At 31.7% G+C, this 11,395-nt stretch overlaps 1 protein-coding gene across 1 annotated transcript in view; it reads left to right on the top strand.

The window, feature by feature from the left end:
• Window positions 1-2,339: 2,339 nt before the first annotated feature.
• The window catches only part of LOC129232722 (CCR4-NOT transcription complex subunit 3-like), a gene marked incomplete at its 3' end in the record, with an annotated part of 45,624 nt that continues 36,568 nt past the window's right edge, over window positions 2,340-11,395 (top strand). Inside the window, exons 1-3 of the mRNA XM_054866836.1 lie at window positions 2,340-2,595; window positions 4,171-4,238; window positions 8,254-8,328. Of these exons, the coding sequence (XP_054722811.1) occupies window positions 2,571-2,595; window positions 4,171-4,238; window positions 8,254-8,328 (168 nt within the window). The remainder of the gene's footprint in view (window positions 2,596-4,170; window positions 4,239-8,253; window positions 8,329-11,395) is intronic.

Here is an 11,395-nt window from a genome sequence, read left to right as displayed (position 1 = left end):
ACCCTCTGTGATCTTACTTCTTATATCCCACAGAAAAAAACACAGTTGATGTCTACTCATGGCGCCATCTACCGGACAGTGAGACAAACAATGAGAAAATTGATACGTATATATTTATGATGACAATAGAGGGTTGTTTAAATGGCAAGACCAATTATGTCTGAATATATTATACAACACCGGCGACATTTTCGAACGGCGACATTTTGGCCGCGACATTTTGTCCCGCGACATTACGGTGGCGACATTTTGACCCCAAACCCATTAAAGCACTGTTGAAAGAAGAAAAAAAATTTTTCTGCATGATACCAAAAGAATGCCATCTTGAAATTTTGAATAAATGTTGCTAACAAAAGTAACATATTTTTTTCAAGAAAATTAAAAATTTCGATTTTGAATTTTTACAAATTAAAAAAAACTTTTTTAATAAAAAAATTATAAAAAAATTTTTTTAGCAACTGGGCTTTGTTATATATTTTTGAAAACCTCATAAAAGACTGAACAAAACAGCACCAATTGTAAACTTCTAAGTCAAATAGTACTCTAATAATAGCCCTCTTAAGATTTTAATCAATGCAAAATTTTAAATTCCTCCAAAATTTAAAAAATGTATAACTTTGCAAAGAATTGTTGAAAAAAATTGAAACTTCAGTTTTTTCAACCTGGAGGTAAGTATAATAAACAGACAAAAAATCATAACAATCCAAAACATTGACCTTCAAAATTTATTTTTTATTGGTTAATTTGATATGGAATGACCCATTGAAGTCTTTACCTCTCTACTTTGCTTAGAACTGCAAAAAAAAAAAGATTAATTCTCCATCAAATTACAGCAACTAAACGAAAATACGCTACACTTTCTGATTAAAGTGAGGTATTTCAAGGCTACAATGGCGCCTCTTCATCAATGCAAGAAGCTCTCCAACACAACCAAAAGTCGTGAGAGAACTAACAGCCACATAGACACCAGTATTTATTCTAAAGAGGGCCAACCTTTCTATTAGAGAAAAAAAACAGTGATTGATTCCATTAAAAAAGGAGGAAAGAAAAAAATATTGTCAAGGAGTTTGGTATTCCACGCGAACATCACTTATTCGACAATTCTTAAAGATACTGTTCTCAAGAATTTCGATTATAAACAAGGGGATCAGAAAAATTAAAGCCCGTAAAGATAGAAAAAAAATCGAAAAAAACCAAGATGCTTTACTGGAGTTAAATCATTCCCCTTGGATTATGAAGTGAACACAAAATCAGGGGTGAGTGACTTGTTTGAAAAATGGCTGAAAAATTTGGACCGTAAAATGTCTTGTCAAAAGCGCAAGATTGTCATATTTATTGACTACTGTACAGCCCATTTAAGCTCAATTACACAAAGTTGCACTCTATAAAACTAGAGTTCCTGTTGCCAAATACAGGACATTATTGGAAGAGATACTAAAAACAGAGACGAAACACCTCAGCTGTAGTTTTAGGTATTAGCTCTCGTGTATTCGTATGCAGCCTAGCAGTTGGTGCAATTTGCCCATTGTTATTCTGTTTAAGGGATTTTCGGTACTTATACAATGTCATTTTAATTTTTTGGTTTTTTAACCATAAGATTTTTTATTTCTTTAACACGCTATTATATATTTAAACATGTATGTATATTATATATACATAACGTTTTAAAGAAACGAACAATGTAAATTGAACCAAAATTATTCGTATTTTTGAAAATATTTTTTTATCTATTACATATAGATTAAAATATAGTCTAATTTTATGACATTTGATAAATGTCTGAAAAACATATTTCTTTGTAATGTTCAATTTTTCTCAAAAAAATATAATAATTTCTTTTTTTTTTTTGGCCAACCCGTTGTTGATTGAATTGCATTACATCATTGGCATTAACCAACTAGCTAATATTATCATAAACTGAAACATTTACAAACCAAACAAATTAAATTAATTAATAAATAAGGAAACAAAACTCACTGCGATGAAATGTTAAATTCTTTTCACATGTTATCACCATAAACTCACTTCAACAATTTCTTTGCTTTGCAGGCTTTGCGCAGTCCTTTTAAATGTTACAAAGTTACAGTTAAAATAATGCATTCATTAGAGGAAACGTAGATTTGATTTTGTAAAATTAGATTTTTTTTGCGGAATATGTGTCAACAATTTCTGCATTACTTTAATATCCATTTATACTAAGGTAAACTATGGCGTAAGAAATTAAGAATCGATATATTCGATATCGTAGTTTCGTTTTTGATTAACAAGATTTCTAAGCTGTGAGATTCAGACATGGTTAGAGAATTATTTTGAATTTCGGACTATAGTAAACTCAATTTTATGTATTATCACATTCCTTCTTTAGTGTTTATAAATTGCTTAGTTCTCTCAAAAATATACTTAATTACCAAGCTTGACTTGTTTCAGACTGAAAACAAATTGTTCTAAACCTTTTCCAAACTTGTAAAAGCACGATTTATTTCTGTCTATTCTTGACATTTGCCAAGTTGGATTCCCTAGTAGCAATTTTTTATTATGATTCAAAAACTTTATTCTGCTGTTTTGTAGTTATGGCTGATAGAAGAAAGCTTCAAGGTTAGTTTATTAAAGTTTTAATTGCAATTAATATGCAGTTATGTTCTTGTGTGTATCATTTTTCTATCATAAAGAGACCTAAAATTATTTTATAATTAAATTTCAACTAAAAAATTTTTGAAACGTAGTTCCTGCATCAAAATTTCACTGAATTCCAAAGTGCTACAGTTTTTTCAGCTTTGAATTTTTAAATTTTAGCATTTAAAGTTGGTGTGAAGGATGAATGTTAACTTTTTGTATAGCCAAAAATTAACACTTTTCCTTCAACAAAATGTGATTTTTCCGCATAAGGTGACTAAATGAATTGAATTAGTAAAATGATAAGTTTTCATCATCAGTTGAAGCAAGGTTAGTCTGGGCACATTAGCTGGGTTACTACTTTTCGTTTTTTATCACATCAAATGAACAGTTAGAATTTATACCATAGGTTTCATTACATTTTTCTTATCATCTCAAATTTTATTAAAAATTTTCAATGCATTGATTTCTTTTAGATTAGTTTTTTAACAGAACTATGTAAAAAGCAAACCAATGCCAGGGTACATTGCTTAGCAAAGCAAACAACTTAGGTTTCAATTTTAGTGATAAGAAGTATCAAATGTTGTAACAAAGTTTTTATAGTTATTAATTATTTTTTGTGTTTAGTTTAGAATGAAAAACATTAAGTTTAATGATCAATTTAACATATTAAATTAGCTGTATTTGATACGGCATCTCTAATTTTAAAAGTATAAGTAATCACCATTAGCAGATGTCTACACTGCCCCCCTTCTCTCCTACACAATTACTTAATATTTATTAAAAAAATAGTGCCTTAAAGCGAGCAAAAGACGTATTAAGTGACATCTATAGCTGTAAAAGTCGATTACTTATTGAGCAAACACTGGATTCTCAAAGTAAATAACACATAATGTCACTTTTATGCACATTCACATCATCAACATTTGGTGGGAAAAAGAGCAGTTTTTTCCTCCATTGTGTCTCATGAAAGGAATTACAAATTACAATTTATCTTTTTTAAGTCACTAATTATAAATAATGTACTATATTGCTTTTCCAATTTCAAATTTTACCATTGTGCGTTGATCAATTTTTAATTAGTTGCTACCTTAGTTGCTTTACTTAGATGCTAGGATCATCTATATTTTTGCAAAAATCAGCATAACTTGGATCTTCATTAACTTAACTGGCAGCTATTACTAGAATATTTCTTTTCTAAATAGCCAAAATATATATATATATATATATATATATATATATATTTACAATGGAACTAAAAACAAATTTTTGCTATTCATAGAAAAATGTTTTTGAAAAAAATTTTTAAAGGTAAATCATAAGCTGAAAGAAGTCTGAAATTTGCATAGTGTGAAAATTCTTGTTACCAAAGCTAAGTTATTGAAATATTATACTTAATATTTGTGTACTTTTGCGTAGTGTACTTCTGCTCTCATTTTAAATACATATTTTTAAATTTATTTTAGAAAATTATTGAAAACCTGATAATTTCCACAATTCAATTGTCGTACACTTTAAACATTTTGGTCAGAATAATTAGTACTGATATGTATTTAGGAGAAATTGAAAGATGTCTGAAAAAAGTATCTGAAGGTGTGGAAACATTTGAAGATACTTGGCAGAAGGTAAGGTTTTGGTACATTTATAGCAAATCTTTTTCATTTCAAATTAAGTTTTAAAATGTTTTCTTACAATAAGCTTTTAAAATATTATCTTGTATTTTAAACAAATAATTTATTTATTTCACAAATGCCGGGTACATTGGCCATTAGGCCATAAAACCGTGGGCTCTCCAATATTTCTCGACAACACAATTAAAATTAGTGCAGAGCAGTCGTCCAGATGAGTAGCGTCCATGACTTGTCCAGAGTTGCATAAAGTGCAGGTCGGGGAATCCTTCAGTTGAAAGCGGAACAAATAGGCATTAAGACAATCGTGCCCTGTTAAAAGTCTAAAAGCAGCCACAGCAGTAGCTCGAGGAGAATTTGGGATACAGTGAGACTCAATGCACAGTCTCCCCCAGGGTTAACCTTCAGCAGCCCGGGAAGCAACACAACGAAACGCATCCCTATACACCCTCTTGATCTCCAATCAAGCAGAGTGGGGCGGCAAGAGTCCACGAGACCTTTGGAGAACATTGCATTCCTTCTTGGCCAAGAAGTCGACTTTCTCATTTCCGGTCAGACCACAGTGGGATGGTACCCACTGAAAAGCCACAGTTTTCTCAATATCCCTCAGGAGTTTTTTACAGCTCTGAATACAAGACCCCTTACTTTCATGGTTATTACTAGACAAAGCCTGTAAAGCAGAAGTCTAGTCTGAAAGTATTTCTGCTTTTTGGAATGGATACAGATGTGAAGCAAGTTGTTGTAATGCCACTTGAATGGCTTCAAGTTCTCCATCGAAATAGGTTGTGAAAGATCCAACATGTTGATAAAAAGAAAAATAGTCACAAAATATTCCAGCGCCGGCACCCCGGGAAAAATTCAACAGGGACCCATCAGTATAGATGTGAAGCCATTCGTCAGGAGGGAAACAAGTGTTAATTGTTTCCAAGGCAATAGCGCAAAGTTCAGTAGGATTTAGGTCGCGTTTTTTTGCGTCCAGAACCAAGTCTAGTCTGACATCGAATTCCAAATGGCTCAGTGGGTTCGCGAAAGACAGAAGTTCAATGGGAGCATCATTAATGTCATTGTATTGGGAGTTCTCACGAACACATAGAATGAAACCTCTCTGGGTCTTTAGATTACGAATTACACAATGACTGGAATCTCTCCAGCAATTGTTTGAGAGTCTAGTTAATCTATTATATAGAATGGCTGCATTCCTCTATTAAATTAGTCATTGGTTGTTGGTTACAAAGTAATTGCATGGAAAGCACAGGAGTAGTTGTGAACAAATAATTTAATTTTAGCTTTTTGCATTGTAAAAATTTATTTAAAATGTCATTTTTTAGTTCCTTTAAATTCCAGTGCCTGGACGACCAAACCTCGCTCGGCTTTAAAAGATTTTTTTTGTCAACTCGTGTTTTTCTAAGATTCAATACGTTTTCAAATATACTTGAAAAGCATCATGTTAACGAAATATTAATGTTTTCGCCAGTTATTGTATATGCTTCCGAGAAACGAGAGATATACATGTAAACACTTCATCAGCATCATAATCATTTCAGCTATAAGAAGCTTACTACTGAATATAGACTTCCCCTCCCCCACAGACCTAGGGAAACTCTGAGCTGGTTGTCTATAAATATTTAATGCACGTAGCATAGACTCTTTAAATAATTTTCTTATTTATAACTTGAAATGTGTGCTAAAAAAACCTCTTGGAATAAATGAATTTAAAAAAAACCTTATCAAATCTTGTAATTAATTCATCTCATCTAGATTTATTAAAAATCTTGTAATTTATTCCAATGATCATTGATCATGTTAGTAAGTTACATTGTCGTTTCTGTATTAATATGCATCCATTTTTGTGCTTTTTTACTTCCTTTTACAAAAAAGGAAGTATTGTATTTATAAAAAAATTTTCACTCAAAAATGGACCTTAATTTTCATTTTGCTCACCCTCAAATGAATGTTGAGTTTTATTTTCCACCCGACCACATGTGCATATATACCTAAGAACGTTTAGACACCCGAAATATCCATTTTGACGATTCCTGAGTTAGTTACAACAAGTTTTCTCGTGATGTCTGTATGTGCGTATGTATGTCGCATAACTCAAGGACGGTACGTCCTAGAAAGTTGAAATTTGGTAGGTAGACTCCTAGTGGGGTCTAGTTGTGCACCTTCCCTTTTGGTTGCATTCGGGTGTTTCTAAAGGAGTCTTTTGCCCCTTTTTGGTGGAAAATCACTGTTAATTTCGATGTAAACTTAAGTGGTGTTATAATTTGGCGGAAACTTGGCAATATATCACCATTATTTTGGTCGCCAAGCGACAAATTTGGCGATTTTTTTTTTCTTTTTGAATCTGGTTTCAATTTGGCCATTGTGGGTGATAATTAGACAGTATACTATTGAATCAGATTAAAAATGCCAATAATGGGGAAATTACATTAAATTGGAGTAAAAGGAAGTCCTTTGATGCACACATCAGCTCATTTTATGTTTTATGTTCAGCTTATTTTTAACTAGTTCTAGAGGACATTAATTTTCAACAAAAATATTTAATTAATATTATTAAATTATATATAGTGTTATATTTTTGAATGCAAATTTTTTATTAGATTATAAAAAGTTTGGCAGATTCAAAATATCTGCCGTGTCTTGATTTTGTTTAAAATTTTGTTTTTTTTTTTTATTGTGTTACAAAACTTTTTTTATAGCTACTAACAAAGTTTTAAGCATATTGATGTGGTTTCTACCACATCAATATGCTTAAAACTTTGATTTTGATTTTTAATTGGATTCTGAAAGAATTGAAGTTTTTGGCAATTAAAATTTGAAAACTCTTTATTAAAGAGTTTTCAAATTTTACCTTTCAACCCTTGATGTGTAGTTGTTAGATTTCATTTAAAACTTGAATGTCAAGCTTTATGTTTATTGGACTCGGTTTGGAATATTAGACTAGGTTTTTTCCTTTCTTTTTCTGAGGAGCTGGACGATTTGTTTTGGGCCTTCACTAGCTCAGACCTTTCGAACATGCCAAAGCAAAGGCACCAGTTTGGTTGCCAGGCCCTTCTGCCCCTTAAAACTTATTGTTACGTTTTTCTATATTTAATGTGCAGAAAAAGGTATTGGATTCGTGAAAATTTTTGAATTTTGACGAATTTGCATGTTTTGAGGTTGCGGTTTTTTATTTCTTGTGACTGCTATATCTGAAGAAGTAATGAATGGATTTAATTGAAAATTGGTCGTCAATAGCTCCAAGATGGGTGGTGCAAAAGGACATTCTTTCTTGTGCATTGCGCTGCAATAACTCAAAAAATAATGCTATGGTTTTGGAGGAATTAAGAATAAATATGAACCTACATGGAAATAAGAGCTGATTCAATTTTGGCACCCATCGCTCCAAGGGGGCTTTTTTTTAGTCACCTTTTGTGAATGTTGTGCAGCTAAATTAAATCAAGAATGTGAAAGGTAAGTCATGGTAGAAGTTTTCCCTTTCAATTGTCAGAAAAACCTTTCACACGATTTAGCTGCTGCTGAAAACCAGAGAAATCTCAATGATTTAAAATTTTATCTGTTGTCAGCTCCTATTTGTTAACAAATAAAATGCTTGTTATTAATTTAAGTAAGGATTTTTAAATAATTTTCAGTTTTCATTCTTTGATTCTGCTTTTGCCAGTAACAAAACTTAGTATAAGCAATTATACAAAAGAGTCAAGAACTCGTAAGAAAAATGTAGAAGAAAGTTTTGTAATGACCATAAAATACAAATTTTTTGTCTGAACTCAACACAATCATTTGGTTTATGTTTTCAATTTCGATACTCGGATGTTAAAAGAAAAATATTTTTTTTAATAATTTTTCTTTTAAAAGCTCATCATCAACCCCCATACTATTCCCATTAATATGTCAATCTCTCACTTTATAGCGATCGCCCTCCAAGATTTGCATTATTAGAATTATGCAATGAATAATGTGCAACAAATGATTTTTAAAAGATTTTTTATTTAATCTATTTTTTTCCTAGGTTTACAGTGCAACAAATGCAAATCAAAAAGAGAAATATGAAGCAGATCTCAAAAAGGAAATTAAAAAGCTTCAGGTTAGTTAAATGCAATTAGCAACAACAATTTTAAAAATAAGGCGGATCATGGGACACCCGTCTTGAAAGTGATATCTAAAATCCATACCTGAAATATAAATACTGAAATCCCTTTTTATTTTAAATTGAAATTATTTAATCAAATGTTAAAAAGAAGTTCATCAAAAAAAAAAAAAAAAAAAAAAAAAATCATTTTCTTGCCTTTTTTTTTTTTTTTTTTGAATTTTTTCAGTCCAGACAAAAACATCGTCTCCTGATGGCCCAAGAATATCTAAGGCTCATTTTTTATAACTACAGGATTTGTTTCTTTTTTCTTTAGAACCTTTTGGAGCATTTATAATTGTGAGGTATGTTTAAAACGTTCATTTGTAGATATGTGGTGAACATTTTTTCCTTTGTTTAAGCCAAGAAACTGGATACAAAACATCCAGCGCAGGTGCGACAATTTTATCTCATTGTTAAGACCTAATTTAAAACTTAAAATACAAGTAAACCTTCAGCTTGTACTGAAATTAATCGGAAACAATGTGACTGTAATCAACTCTAATATTTGTGTATGTTTTGAAAAACAGAAAAAAATTAGTAAACATTTTTTAAACATGCTCTTTTAATGTTTTTCTTGGCCTGTAATGTAATTTTCAACCATTTCATTTTTTTTCTTTCTTTTTCTTTACAATGATTCCATATTTTATGTCATCCGATATTTTAATTACTTATTTTTAAATCATGTTAATAATTGAACATATATTTTGAAAATCTTATATGGCTGTTGAAGATTTTAATATTTTATTTGAGAAAGCAACAAGGCATAGTTTCCAAATATTCACAAGCCTCTTCAAATTTTGGCACCACTGCTAGTACAGGGCATAAAACTGGTCAGTAAAAGTCTGTAAATATCAGTATTCTTCAACTTAGTCTGTTTTTGTTGGTATTTTCGGAATTAGTTGGTATTTTTGTGCAAATCTACTAAGAAATTCATCTTACAAAAAGAAAAATAAATAAATCAGCATCTTTATTTTTCCTATTTTCCATTTAACTTTGAAAAATGCTAAAAACGTAAGAAATCGGGAGCACAACAATCTAAGTTTACCAACCTGGTACAGTGCATTACTTGAAAAGAATCCTTTGTTATTCTTTTATTGGAAAAAAATGGGAATCTTCTTTTTTTTTTTGACAAACGTAGCTTTTTTTAGGATACTTTCCACAATGTTTTTCATAAAAAAAATTAACTTGTGAATATAAAGCTTAATAGTATAAAAGGAATGCTTAATATTGTAAAAGTCTTACATCAATTAATCTTGCAAAATACACATTTGGAAGAAAGATATTAAAATGGGGAAATATGTATCTGTTGGTATGTCTGTTCCCCCTCCCCCCGCAAATTCCATAACTTTGGAGTCAAAAGAGTAGGTATATGTTGAAAGCTTTTTTTTTTTTTCAAGAAATTTAAAAAGCTTATATTTAATTATTGAAATGTATCTCCACGTAGACTTTAAGTATGTTTGAATAGAGCAAAGAATTTGGGCGGTCAATTTGAAGACGCTAGTGGTTAGGGTCCATAGAATGTTTTCATATACGATCAGCTAACCGGTAGCTCTATTAGAACTTTCCTGACATGTCACATGAGCAACCAGGTTAACTAGTTGCTCTTTTCAAGCATACCTGTAACAACGTTGATAAAATTTTGAGATTGATTTGCTGAAGCAAATAGTACAGAGTAAAATTAGACCAAAAAATGGCCAAACCCAAAAATCCAAAAAAAAAAAAAAAAAGTTTAAACCCGTTGCAAATTTATATAACTGTTTAGAGTGCTGGAGTGATATCTAAAACTAAATCCCTGTGCAGCTCAAAAAAAGTCTAAATTGACTGATTTTTCCCACCTTCTTCTTAATTGCTTTACTTCAGCTTTTCTTCAATCTTTTGCCATCACCGTAGGGGTTGATAAACCGAAATTGACAGCAATGCTGCAAGTCTGTACCCTCTAAGTCAGTGGAGGTTCTCAGTTGCAAACACCAAGCTGCCTCTCTTTTACGCAGCCGGTTATGTGAATTACGCATCTGGTTATGTGAATTACACTAAATATGAACACATATATTTGAAACACTGTCTGAAATTTTTGAGTACATTATGCGATTAAAAAATTTTAATAAAGGTCCAATCAAGTTTCCCAGTGACCCAACGCAGTGACCAATTTTGGTGGTCCAGAACCTGTAGTGATTCAACAATGGAACAAGTCTTGATGAGAGCGATGAGCAATACAACGGTAGAATGCTAAATATTTACGCCTTTAGTCTCCCAGTTTGGAGATCACAATCCATTTCTAAAGCCACCAGAAGTTTCTTCCCTCTCTACCGGTATTGACTAAAGTTGGTAGTGGTATTGCTCACTGATACTGGTTGGTCGCTAATTATAAGGTGAGTTGAGGCCTTTAACATTGGGGTAGTAACATAAAATGATATTGGTGACAAAAAATTTTGTGGCATTTCTTTATAAAGGAAGCATGCGGTTAAGTCTCTAGCTTCTGCTACAAGAGTAGTTGCTATCTGCAAAGATGTGTAAACCAGTGGTGATGTGTAAACCATTCGGTGTAAATCCTTTACACCGAAGAGTAGGGGATACAGTAAGGGTGGAATAAACAAATTGCTGAAAACTTCTAGTAACAGTTATGGGCTGATTCTCCATCAGTATTTGATGATTCTGGTTTCATAAGGAAAGAAATCCTGTATCATTAAAGTTTTATTACTTGAAGCAAAAGATCCATTCACCATCACAAAACAAACAGCTGGTATCATATATGTTAGAGATAGAAGATACCTTCTCCATCGTGTTTTTTCGGTAATGATCTGCAAGCTTCTAGGAAATATGCCAGCAATGCTGTGTATATGTCACTTATAAATATGAAAAAGCTAGTGTCGTTTTTGATGGGCACAAAGAAGGAGGAAGCACCACCGAAATATCATCTGCGTCCTATTACAACAGCCAAGCCTTCTGCTCTAGATGTCTCTGTACCTCATATCTCGTGCTTGCTCTGAGGGATTCATTGAAAATAGTGGATGTTTAAAAAGTC

The sequence above is a fragment of the Uloborus diversus genome, unplaced genomic scaffold (assembly GCF_026930045.1).
Source record: "Uloborus diversus isolate 005 unplaced genomic scaffold, Udiv.v.3.1 scaffold_1326, whole genome shotgun sequence".
NCBI classification, from domain to species: Eukaryota; Metazoa; Arthropoda; class Arachnida; order Araneae; family Uloboridae; genus Uloborus; species Uloborus diversus.
This window is presented reverse-complemented; position numbering and strand designations above follow the sequence as displayed.